Genomic DNA, 13,181 nt, shown 5'->3' with positions numbered 1-13,181 from the left:
GACCTTATTCTGCCTCGTTTCAACATATTATATACTTGTTCCATGCCACTGGTGCATCTTTCCCCCCTTTTTTAAACCTTGAAAAAGACGATTTTAACACTGATAAGAGATTAAATGACCGTGATGACTTGTGATCTCCTCTTCTCACCCGAATCTCTCCTCGTCCTCCTCCGCCGCCGCCTCCAGGCCGAGTCCGTCGTCTTCACCGTCGTCCAGCCGCCGCGTCACGGCACCATCGAGCGCACGAGCAACGGGCAGCACTACCGGCAGACGGGCAGCTTCAGCATGGACGACATCTACCAGAACCGCATCAGCTACAACCACGACGGCTCCAACTCGCTGAAGGACCGCTTCACCTTCACCGTGTCCGACGGCACCAACCTGCTGTTCATGGTGGAGGAGGCGGGCAAGGAGGTGTGTGTGTGTGTGTGTGTGTGTGTGTGTGTGCATGTATTGACATTTTTACTCCAGTGAAAAGGGTGAATTAGCAGCAGTAGATCGTGAAGTGTGTGCAGGATTTTTTTTTCCTCATAAATTTGTGTTCACCCAGTAATAGTTGACCCTGATGTGTGTGTGTGTGTGTGTGTGTGTGTGTGTGTGAGGTGTAGTGTTAATGCTGTTTTTATGGTGTTCGTTATGAGGCAGCCTCAGGGTGAATTGACTTCACAGCCTGTCAGTCAGTCACACCCACACACACACACCTGCCACTGCTAATAGACCACATGATAAAGCCGAATGGCAGCAGGTTATTGATATTGATCCCACCTCACACACACTCGTGTGCACACAAGGTCGATTATATCTGACCTGGGGAAAGTTTGCTTGGCGGTCATACGTGTTGGTGCTCAACAGGAGCTTGGCGTTCACACTGGACGGGCTAAGGGATCATTAAATAATGCAGAAAACCCCACGAGAGGCTTCAGAGTCTCGCAGGAGGCGTCTGTCAGAGCCGATCTGGACGGAGGCTCGGTCCGCGTGATGCCAGGCTGCTCCTTTTGTTTTCCCTTGTGCATCGAACTGACCATCTGCTCGCTAAACACAAAAACAGCTCGCCATGCTGAAACACTGTGTCAGATTTGGCCAGTCTCTGTAGTGGAAGAAGGTCAGAATTAAAGTGGAACAGCACACTGAGGTAAATAAATTGCTTTCACTGCTCTCCATCACTGATTGATATAACATAACTGTGCCTCAAGGTCCAGTTCGTAAGCTTTTTACCTTTGTCGTTGTAAACATTCGGGGCTCTATTTTAGTGATCTAAGTGCACAGAAGAAAGAGCGTGGCACAAGTGCATTAGGGCGAGTCCACTTTTGCTACTTTAATGGTGGAAAAAAAGGCTGTTTGCTCCAGGCGCTTGGTTCTGAAGGCTTGTACTGAGTCTCTTCATGAATCCTGGCTGTGTTTTGGGTGTAACATGCAGTAAACCAATCAGAGGCCGTCTCCCGTCCCCTCTAACAGCCAGGTGTGTCCCACCTTGGTGGGCTGCTGTTCTAATGGAGGATTCTCCAGGTAAGAAGGAAGGAGACGGAGTGAAAGCTCCCGAGCAGATCAGGACTCCATCTGAGCTCCCTGAGGTGAAGCAGCGTCCCTGTGTATGGGACAAGCAGAGCGGACGCTCGCCGGCGCCCCCTATGGAGGCCACCATCACTGTCTGATAATGAGCTTCAGACAGCAGAGAGACCTGCAGCACTGATCTCAGAGCTGCACAGGAAGTGACATGTTTTACATTTGCGGCGTGTTTACAACAAGCAGAGGAAGAAGAACTGGGTAGTTAGCATGAGCAGCGATAGCCACCATGGCTGAAAAGGCAAAGTCAAGCACCATCAACGGAAAACCTAAACTTTAAAAAAAAAAAAAAAAATCTATATCTCAGATGTGCCTCTTTAAATCTTCCTCACTATGAGCGTCTGTCAAATTTTCCTCAAAATAAATCTCCACATCATTTTCTGAAGCATTTCTGAAATGTCAACCTCTGCACTTCTCCAGATTGTGACGGCGGCGCCTCAGAAGTTCAAGATAGATATTCTGCCGGTGGACGACGGCACGCCACGCATCGTCACCAACCTGGGCTGCAGTGGCTGGAGTACATGGACAACAAGTACTGTCCTCTACTGTCAGATTGACGTCTCTCAGTTATGGACATTAAAAATACTCCACAGTGTTTCATGATTTAGTTTTTTGTCTGAAAGACCTGTTCATGACCGAAGGGTAGCCTGTTCAAATCCTGACTGGGAAATCCAGGGCAGGGCAAATGATAGAGACAGCCTCTCCTCTGTTTAAAGCGTGACGGCCACCCTGGTTTCACCTCCTCTCCTCCCACCTCACAGGTTAGAAAACTGCAGTACTTTGGGTAGAGATGGCAGCAGTAAAGGGGGAGGGAGGAGGGAGGAGGGAGGAGCGGCTGTCAAATAAATCTGATTGCACAGAGTTGAACGAAAGCACAGCACCACCAAACATCCACTGACGCTCTCCTGCTTTTTGATTTTCTACCCAGGAGAGGAGGTAGCTGTCGATTTGGTGCCTGCAACCACATCAGTTCAATATGCGCACTTATATATGGAAGTTCAGGCTGACGCTGATAAAGTTTTAAAACACGCCTGGCGTACAACACAGCTCTGTAAAATCTTCTCACAGTAAATTGTGCATCAGTAACATTTTTAACATCTCTGTGTGTGATTGACAAAAGTTGCAAAGAGAAGCTCAGTCAGTGTTTGCTGACCATGTATAATGTACTTGCTCCCCCTGCTGGTTTAAAGAGGTTAGCACATTAATTGGCTGGTTTCTTTGAAGGACACTGTAAAAAATGCCGCTCAAGTTTTCATGAATCAGTCACAGAACAAGCGGACCAGCTGGACAAGCTCCTGCAGGTGTAGACAGTGTGCAGCATCACTCTGAATTTCGTGCATTTACCTGTGAGGTATATATGCTACTCAAATATCATATTGACTTTTTTTTGTTGTTTTTCTTGGTCACAGTGTCACAAATCCTGCTTCTCTGTGTCATATCGCTATAAAATTGGGTTCGTTTTGGGTTTTTTTTTTTTGGTGGCTGGTCATTTGGACTCTAACTTGTTACAGGCATTTCGCATTATTTTAACATTTGATAGACAAAATGATTAATAAAAACATCTCAAGGTTATTTGATGATTTAAAAAAAAAAAAACATTAGTTGCAGTGCTACAAATGCAGCTGTGATGTGTACGTACGGAGTTACAGTATTTCCTGTGGTCTGTGTGTGGTTGATCGTCCTGCAGGCCACCAACCTGATCACCAAGAAGGAGCTGCTGACGATGGACCCGGACACCGACGACGGGCAGCTTGTGGACGACGTCACCGCCGAACCAAACACGGCTTCCTGGAGAGCAAACTCAAACCCGGAAACCCCATCACCTCCTTCACACAAGGTAAGAAAATCAAATCAAGAAAAAGAGAGGGAGGGAGGAAGGGTCACACTTGATCATTTTCACCTCAGGTTTGCTCTCAGCATCGACTGAAACTGCTTCTTGTGTCGCGGTGCGTCTCATCCCGGTCGCTCGTGTTTTTCCACCTCATTGTTTTCCTCCTCCAGATCTTTTCAGCATATTCATTTTAACATATTACATAATCTGGTTGCTATTTCTGTTCCCGCTGAGTTCAGCTTTAATGCAGCCACCAGTGCCACCGCTCCTCTCTTTTACCTCATTTAATATAATTGCTTTTCCCTTTATTCTACACCATTATGCAACTTTGTTGAGAAAAGTGCAGTGCAGATAAATTTACGTCAGCGATATTGTTATTTGTACGCGAAGGGAAGAAAGGTCTCCGGTGTGCCGGCCTCAAAAGCACTCATTAGAGCTTTCAAGGTTTTTCTCAGAGCAATGCTTCAATTTTCTTTTTCTTTTTTTTTTTCATCCTTTGTTTACCCAAGGAAAGAATTTCTCAGTCGGCGGTATATGCTCTGACTATTTGAAGTTATCTGCTTTTGTCCCTGAAGCAAAGTTTTGTGGCTTGTTCAAAGGCGTCTCAGCAGCTGCACAGACTCTCGCAGCCAATTTGCAGTTTGAATCAGCAGCTCTCTAATCACAAGGCTGCTTATCTAACCTCGCCCAAGGATCAATGTCGGAACGCTGTTGTGTAGTCTTCTGCCCTGCAGCGGATGGCAACTCGCAGCAATCCAAAGTATCAAGCATCACATTTTGGAGTTGGCGCATGTACAAACCATCTTGTTAACAGTAACCAAATAACCGATTTAATAAATGAATCCTCACCCCATGAGAAGAAGCGTGAAGAAGATGGAGGTTGTGGAAGTGTACACCTTGTCTCATTAATGCAGCCTGTATAAACTCAGTTTCCATGGTAATGTTCACAAGATTCATGTACAGGGTTGGGGTCGGGGTAATGAGCAGGATATTAAGATGCACATACAAAAATAATACATGCCATTTAGCGGACGCTTTTATTCAAATGCCAAAAGTGCATTCGTTTTAGCCTCTGCACTCCTGGAGGAAATTACTTTGTGGCTTTTCATCCCCAAAAACAACGTGACGCCTTTTTTGCAGCCTGATGCTGAAGATGTAAATGAGCAGAAGGATGACCCTCAATTCAGTTTTTTTTTTTGTTTTTTTTTTTTAAGAAGCTGCAAATGTACACCCATTCATCACCGTGGTTATTATCACTAATAAAGGTGTAACCATTTTGTGCTGAAACTGAAAACAGTGATTCTGCAGTCCTTGGTTTGTTTGTGTCTGTGTGGTGAACCGTGACTTTGTTCCCGCACAGTTCCTTGCAGATGATTTTTTTTTTTTTCAGCACAATGTGAAATCACAGCAAAATACCTTTGTGTCATAATATACAACATGCAGCAGTGCTTTTGATTAATAATAACGTTCAGCCAAACAACTGACTTTTCCACGAGCCGCACTACAAAGGCTTTTTCTTGCTATGCTGCACAATCTTCACAGAACATTGAGCACTGGCAAAAATCCAGTCAGCTGTTTGTGTTGATTTTTTTTTTTTTTTTTTCAAATAAAGAAATTAAGTTTTCCAACCCAAACAGCGAAACAAAACAAATCTAGGTGCAAGCTGAATGCTGTTACTGTTACATCCCTAAGTATTGATACTAGTGTGACACTTTATTGATCCCAGAGTGGAAATGTTCTTTCGGCTTCTTCCCCACATGGAGGTCAGAGTGCAGCATCGGGTTAAGGAAAGCGTTTTCCAGAGCTGGAAGGGATTCGCTGTCACATCAAGGAATTCAGCAGAGACAACACTTAAAAGAAAAGGGCTTGAAACCGACTCTACAGCTGAAAAGCATCTCCTTTCTGACTTACCCGACCTGCTGCAGGGTTCCACCTTCTGTCATATTAAAACGCTATAATGAATATTTTATATATGAATAGATTTTTTTCACTTTTGCAACTCTGCAAACTCCCCGCCCTCTTCAGCTCTTCAACCCTGAGTGGGATTATACGGGAAGAGAAACGTGAATGAAAGGATGTTTTTTTTTTTTCCCCCCAACACATTTCATAAATTATGCCACAACACCTCAGGCTGTGAAACCCCGCATTAACATTCATCTGATGTCGTTCTTCTGCTCTCCAGCCGATATCAACCTGGGCCTGATCCGCTACGTCCTGCATCAGGAGAACGTGCAGGAAACCATGGACAACTTCAAGTTCCTGGTGAAAGACAGCAAGCCCAACGTGGTCAGCGACAACGTCTTCCACATCCAGTGGTCCCTCATCAGCTTCGAGCACAAAAGGTCAGACAGGGACATTATCGGCCATGTGATGACTGACTGATGACATACGTGACTCTACAAACTTATTCATCCTCTATTCATCTTTGTTGTGCCACAGGCTTCAGATCTTATACATTATACAATTATTTTATATGATTTAAGTCAAGTCAAGTAAATTTTATTTATATAGCCCAATATCACAAATTACAAATTTGTCTCAAGGAGCTTTACAGGAATACAACATCCTCGGTCCTGAGACCCTCACGTCGGATTTAGGGCTCTGATGTGACTCAGTCTTTGTTGAAAAAAGAACAACAACAACATATTGTTTCCCTTGACAAACAACTTTAGTAGCCTAAAAGATGCTTAAGATGTACCTACTCGCTTGATGTTAACTGCTTTGACCGGATTGTGCAATAAATTTAGCTACAGAACAATTTTTAGGTCTTTAATCTCAGGCCTCAGGTAGAGCTGGGCGATATGGACGAAATCAAATATCACAATATCTTTGACCAAATACCTCGATATCAATTTTATGACGATATTGTAGGAAAGACACACAAGAGATTTTTACTAAATAATCTTTAGTGTTGAGATGACCAAGTAGGTTCAGTGGAATAAGTTTAAAACCAGGAAAAGACATTCACTTAGCCATATCACAATGTTACGATATCTGAAATCCCAGATGATATCTAGTTTCATATCGCAGTATCGATACATCGCCCAGCCCTAGTCCTGGGTCTCCTAAAGTCAGGAACCTGTGAGTCCTAATTTTCTGTGCTGTTTCCACAGCTACAATGTGAGTGAGAAGGCCGGCACGGTGGCCGTGACGGTGAAGCGAAGCGGCAACTTGAACCAGTACGCCATCGTGCTGTGCCGCACCGAGCAGGGCTCCGCCTCCTCCACCAGCAGCGCCGGCTCCCGGCTGGGACAGCACGACTACGTGGAGTACGCCGGGCAGGTAACTGAGCACAGGAAATGAAACTGTTAGTATTTATTGTTTCTCTTATAAAATATTATAAAGAGCTCCTGGAGCCTCAGCTGCCTGCTCCTCTTTGCTTTTAGCCTCAGAAAACAGACATCAATCATTTTGTTTGATGTAAACCAGCTTGCAGTTCATCATGTTGTTTATTGTCATTGTTTACTTGTTCTCATTGAATTCCTTGTATCATTTGTACTCTTTCAGCGGGCTAACAATATTTATTTCGATATTTCTTTCTTTTTTCAATATTTTTTTTTTCTAGGGTAAGCACTACCTTGTCAAAAAGCGCATTGCATGATGTTCACTTTCTTTCATATTATTTATTTATTTTAATCCCCAAAAAGTCAAAAAGTGAAAAAAAATGAATGAATCAAAGTCAGTAAACCTTTGACTAATTATAATTACAACAATGACAAAGTAACTACACTCTACCAGGAAATAATTAGTATATAATCAGTAAAAAATTTGATAAAGGATCAAAAACAGCGTATTCATTGTCTTTTCTACTGGCACTTTATTCATTTTCATCCTAATTGCTGATGTCAGCTGAGAGCGTCTCTTGGTCAGGTTGATCAGCTGGGTCACAAAAAGCAGTGCAAGCAAAGCACATATATGTTCTTCTAAAAACTTTCCTTAATTTTAGAAAGTCCACTGAGCCTGAGAAGAAGCAGAGCCACCTTGCACGCATGGAAGTTAGAAAAAAGCAGAGCTCTGTGATCCGGCTCTTTCCCCGCATTTTAAACAAAAAGAAGATAACTGTTGGTCGTCTCCGTTTCCAGGTGCAGTTTGACGAGCGCGAGGACACGAAGGTCTGCACCATCATCATCAACGATGACAAGGTGTTCGAGGGGACTGAGAACTTCCACGTGGAACTGAGCATGCCCGTTTACGCGCTGCTGGGCGCCACCACGCGAGCCGTCGTCAACATCAACGACACCGAGGACGAGCCCACTCTGCAGTTCGACAAGAAAACCTACCATGTGAACGAGAGCACCGGCTTCATCCACGTTCCCATCGAGAGGAAAGGTACGGAGCAATCCACAAACAAAGACGTCTCTAACATCCTTTTTAAAGTAAGAAAAAACTGACCAACAGCAAGTTAAGCAGCAACATTGGTCAGCTTAAAGGAACACGTAAAGGAACACCCAAAATAAGTATCCTATTGCAGTCTCTCCATTCATCCAGATAGTTTGTGTGATCACTGCAAAAACGCAAAATCTTACCAAGATTATTTGTCTTATTTCAAGTCAAAAATGTCTTATTTCTAGTCAAAATAGCTCATAACACTTAAAATAAGACACGATCACCTCAGAAGTAAATTGTTTTTAGACAATTTTCACTTGTTTCAAGTGAAAATTCACTTGAAACAAGTGAAAAGTTGGCTTGTTTCATTGGCAAAATTTGCCAGTGGAAAAAGTGAAAAATTCACTTGAAGTAAGTGAAATAGCTAGAAACAAGAAACAAATGTTTGCCAATGAAACAAGCAAATTTTCACTTGTTTCAAGCAAATTTTCACTTGAAACAAGAGACAATTGTCTAAAAACAAGTTACTTCTGAGGTGATCATGTCTTATTTTAAGTGTAATGAGAGATTTTGACTAGAATAAGACATTTTTGACTTGAAATAAGACAAATAATCTTGGTAAGATTTTGAGTTTTTGCAGTGATTTGGTGAGTTTTCCATTTCAAATTGTCTTTAAAATGGACAGTGATCACCCGTGTTTGAGTGTAAATCTCCATTTCAGACAGAAATGCTTGTGCCACTGCAAACAAATAGCATTACAGTCATATTGGTGTTAAGGGCTGGAAAAGTTCAAGTAAGCATGTCAAAGGTGTGTCATGAGCACAAATAAGGTCAAATCAAATTTTAAAAAAATCCTCTTAAAAAATTGTGTTCCCTGCATAAATCCAAGCACAATGAATAAAACCTCCACAACAGCACAGCCACACACCAAACACAGTTGTTTTTTCTGCTTTTATGTGCAAAGATAAGCTTATAGCAGGAAGCCTGTTGCACAGTTGAAAGCTGAATTTTTTAGAGCAATTCAGCAGCACAAAGCCGTCTGTCCTCAAAGCTGTGATGTTTGACACCTCCCCGCTCTCATCGCCTCCTCTCTGTTCTCCCCCAAGGTCGATTCGTCCAGCACCGTCCTCGGCTTCTGTGTTACAACACCGTGGCCAAGTCGGCTCAGGGCAGCAGCCTTCCACGCCCTCGAGTCCGGCTCCGACTACAAGAGCCGCGGCATGAGCAACGACAACCGGGTCATCTTCGGCCCCGGCGTCAGCATGTCCACCTGCGACGTCAAGCTCATCGACGACACGAGTAAGAGCTGGTCGGAGGAGTTCGAGCTGGTGCTGTCGGACGCCTCGGATAACGCCCGCATGGGGGACGTGACGGTGGCCAAGGTGGTCATCGACGGGCCGACGACGCGTCGACCGTCTCTCTGGGGAACGCGACGTTTACGTTCAGTGAAGACGCCGGTATGAGCTGCTGTTTATTGGAGTTTCCACTCTTTACTGCATTTTTACTGAACTACTGCACATCTACCCTACACAAAAATGGGGAAAAACATGAGTCTTTTACACTGACTTGGCACTGATTTCTTGGGAATTTGGATAAACAGGTTTTAATTTTGAAAAAAAAAAAAGGCATTAAATTACAAAATCTGAAGGTATATCCTTATGGCCAAGGTCTGGCTGTTCAGCAATGTACCGGTGCAACCTCCTCATTTTGCATTTTTTCATAAAATAGTTTTTTCCAGCCATTAGGCTACTTTGTTTTGTCAACGCCGTCACCGTAATGTTTTTTTTTTTTTTTTATTTGAAAACATATTTTTGTATTAAAGAGACTATTACTTTAATAATTCAACAGCACCAAAGAAACATATTGTAAGCATATTCATTTAAAACCAATATAACTGCCTCTGACGGTGGTGACAGTGGCCTCATTACAACATACATTTCCAAAATTTATACCACTCAAGTCAATGGCTTCTTGCTTAACAACTTTATTTAACTATTTGATACAAAAAATAACAATCCTGAGCTCTGTTATAAGCATTTTTCAGACTTCAGTCATCACCGTCACACAGAAAACCTGACGGTGGTGACGTCTGACGGTGGAGACAAAAACCTGCTCTTTCACATGATCAGCATGAGTTGTTCACATTAGCCAGCTTGTTTTCGCCCTGTTGCTACCTGCATCAGACCTCTTCTTAAAAAGTATACATTTATTCCACAAAATAATAGTAAATATTGTTCAAAACTCATCGTTTGTAGTTTTTAATACATATTATGATGTACTCTTTCATGTGGTAAAGATATTATTCAATGAAATTATTACTTTTTGTTGTTTTAATCAAGTTGAAATGATTATCTCCTATCCGAGGACAACTGGTTTTGTAGGCCATGGGCCAACATATAATCATTAAATTAATACAAATTAAAAAATAAACCTATAAAAGAACCTTACAATGTGCAAAGGAGCCCCTGATTATGCCCTTGATTCTTTTTATTCATTAAAATGTTGTAAATTTCCAACAGAAATAGCATTTTTCTTAGTGGGACATGATTTATCCAAATTCTCAAGAATCAGTGATGGATTAAATAATCTGACTATTGGCCTTATTCTAAATAAGACAATAACCCAATTAATCTCAGTGAAGACAAAAATGAACCACCACACACTGAAATAGTTTTACTGTAACTTTATTGGGAGCAAATAACGCATTTCACCCGTTGCTTCCTCAGGTTTGCTCAGGCGATCGACCCGCTCCTGATTGTCTGTGCGGGGGGTTCTGCTCACTGCAATCTGATTAATCTATTAATATGGGCTGCTTATACAGTGCCACATAAGACATTCATTTCACAGAAACTATTTAGAATGCAGTTTGTTTCTGCCACTCCCCGAAAATGTTGACATTTTTGGTCTTTTGTTGTGGGCTATCTTTTCCAAAAGGCAAGTTCATGGATTCACCACAAAAGTCACAAAAAGAGGACAAGCCATTGAGCAGCTGGATTTCTGTTTGCATCGCAGTCGGCCACAAAAATCGAATTGGCTCTTACATTATGATTAAGATGGCTTAAACATGGCTAAAATGCCCCTGATTATCCCAAGTAAAATTGGAATACTCCAACAATGACCTTATTTGGATTAAGGTAATCAAAAGTACATGGACATTCCTTATTCAAAGTATTGTCTTAATCGCGTTAATATATTGCAGAAATATTGCCGTCCATGTAAATGTAGTCATTATTAAAACCTCGTGACTTTGTCCCTAATGTGGTTCAACGGTTTGGCCAACCAGTGGAGGACTGAATTAAGTCTGGTTATCCACGGTAATGAGATCATTCAGTCCCAATCTGTCCCACAATGCAAAGCATCTAACACATGCTGTTTTACTGTTTGTAGTATTATCTCTAAATTTATCACAGTCACAAATGGAAAGTTTGGCCCGATATTAACACCAGAGGAAAGGCCATGGGGTCACCAACATTGATCCAAGGACACTTTGAATAAAAATCTTGGAATCTGCCTTTAACGGCTTAATTCTGATTGGTTGAAACAGCTCGGAGCGGGGTGTGCCAAGACCGGAAAAAGCAAAAATTTCGACTCAGCAAATACAAAGTGTTTAGATATGAAAGTTAGTTGTGCTGTGTAAGGTGAAGATGAAAATGAGATTACCTCCGTGGGGAAATTGGGTGTCTGCAGTGTTCAGGCATAAATTTTCTGTGGAGGGGAAAATAAAGCACTCCTGATTAAAACCATGACCTCCACCACCCAGGTACAATTGAAATACCGGTGCTGCGCCACGGCAGCGACCTCTCCTCGGTGACCTCTGTGTGGTGCGCCACCCGACCCTCAGACCCGCCCTCAGCCAGCCCGGGGGTCGACTACATCCCCAGCTCCAAGAAAGTGGAGTTCAAACCAGGAAAGACTGAGGAGGTAAGGAGAGAGAATCTGCAAAAAAAAACAATCTGGTGTCATTTCAAAGCTCTGCTCGAGATTGTTTTTACCAACTACAAGGATAACATATGTACATATTAAATGTTTAGGGAGGTCTTCCTCCATTTGGATTACATTTACCCAGAGCTCTTTGGCAGTCGGGGTGAGAACCGAACTTCAAAGGAAGGAGGTGAAGGCACTTTAACTTGCAGATGAAATTTCTGCACTTTTATATGCAAGTGCAAGTGCCAGGTGACACCTTGAGACAGTTGTTGTTGTTGTTTGCTCCAGTAAATGGCTGTTTTATCTCCAAACCCAAAGTGTCTTGGTGTTTTCCCTTTGAACTGAATGATGAAGCATGTTTAAAAGTACGCAGTAAGTACACCGAGAGAAAAAAAAAAGTCTTGAGTCAGCATCACTTTTCCCACCTTTAGTCCGTCTCAGATTCTTCCTTCTGTCTTTCTCTCAGCAGTAATATCAGCATTTTTCTTCCTGTATTAAATGTTGCCTTATCAACATGAATTTGGGAGGAGTGCTGTTTCTTTTTGGCCTCACTCCCTCAACCAGTGATTATTTCCACGACTGATCAATCATTTAGTCTATAATCTGTGAAAAATCACACCAAAGTCTCACAGGAAGTGATCAGAGCCCAGAGTGATGTCTTCACAAGTCTTCCTTTGTCTGACCAGCAGCCAAAAAAAAAAACCCAAAGTATTAATTTGGTAAAGATATGAACAGAGAAAAGGAAGACAGTGTTAGAAACGTCATGCATAGATAGATAGATAGATAGGTAGATACTTTATTCATCCCGCAGGAAATTCACATTTTTTTCAGCAGTATCCACAGATTACAGATTAAGTAAATAAAAAAACAGAAATAAAGAATAAGATCTAAGTACAACAGAATAAGATCTGTAGTACAACCCAGTGTGCAAAAAGCAATGTGCAACAAAAAAAACAGAAAAAACCGTGTGCATGGGTGTATAAAATGTGCATAGAGGTAGGTCAATGTGCAAATTTAGAAGAAATATACAGTATACACATGATAAATAGCAGTAAGCAATATAAACACTATAAACAAGGATTATAAAAAGATAGGAATATGAACAATTTCAACAGAAGTCAGATATCACATTCTTTGCGATAAACATCTGTCATTGAGGAATTTGGCTGAGTCTTCATTTTTACAAGGTGTGGGACGGTCTCCAGCTGTAAGAGAGGAGCTTTTTTACAACCCAGAAAAAAAAATTCAGCTGAGTACAAGGGACATTAACAAAAAAAAAAAAACATCAACCAAAATTTTCTGATCAAGTGAGGAGATTGTAAACCTTACTTTACCTCACATGGGACACCTTTAAAAACATTTCTCACGCTGCGGCCTCCTCTGTTCCAGACGTGCAGTCTGACCATCATGGACGACGTCCAGAACCCGGCCATCGAGGGGCCCGAGTCCTTCGTGGTCTTCCTGAGTTCGCCTCAGGGGGCCGTCCTGCAGGAGCCCTACGAGGCCAACGTGGTCATCACTGACACCTTCCAGGACA

The 13,181-nt window shown here is 42.3% G+C and overlaps 1 protein-coding gene across 1 annotated transcript in view; it reads left to right on the top strand.

Annotated features, from left to right (window-relative positions):
* The window catches only part of fras1 (Fraser extracellular matrix complex subunit 1), a 321,197-nt gene that overhangs the window by 291,311 nt on the left and 16,705 nt on the right, over window positions 1–13,181 (top strand). The window contains 14 exon segments of the mRNA XM_030059979.1: window positions 187–414; window positions 1,984–2,059; window positions 2,062–2,095; window position 2,205; window positions 3,251–3,338; window positions 3,341–3,400; window positions 5,577–5,736; window positions 6,508–6,676; window positions 7,477–7,749; window positions 8,841–8,900; window positions 8,902–9,118; window positions 9,121–9,177; window positions 11,481–11,641; window positions 13,034–13,181. Coding sequence (XP_029915839.1) covers window positions 187–414; window positions 1,984–2,059; window positions 2,062–2,095; window position 2,205; window positions 3,251–3,338; window positions 3,341–3,400; window positions 5,577–5,736; window positions 6,508–6,676; window positions 7,477–7,749; window positions 8,841–8,900; window positions 8,902–9,118; window positions 9,121–9,177; window positions 11,481–11,641; window positions 13,034–13,181 — 1,732 coding nt within the window.

Source organism: Myripristis murdjan, chromosome 9 (assembly GCF_902150065.1).
Source record: "Myripristis murdjan chromosome 9, fMyrMur1.1, whole genome shotgun sequence".
Taxonomy (NCBI): domain Eukaryota; kingdom Metazoa; phylum Chordata; class Actinopteri; order Holocentriformes; family Holocentridae; genus Myripristis; species Myripristis murdjan.
Note: the sequence above shows the minus strand (reverse complement) of the source record. Positions and strands in the feature narration are given on the sequence as shown.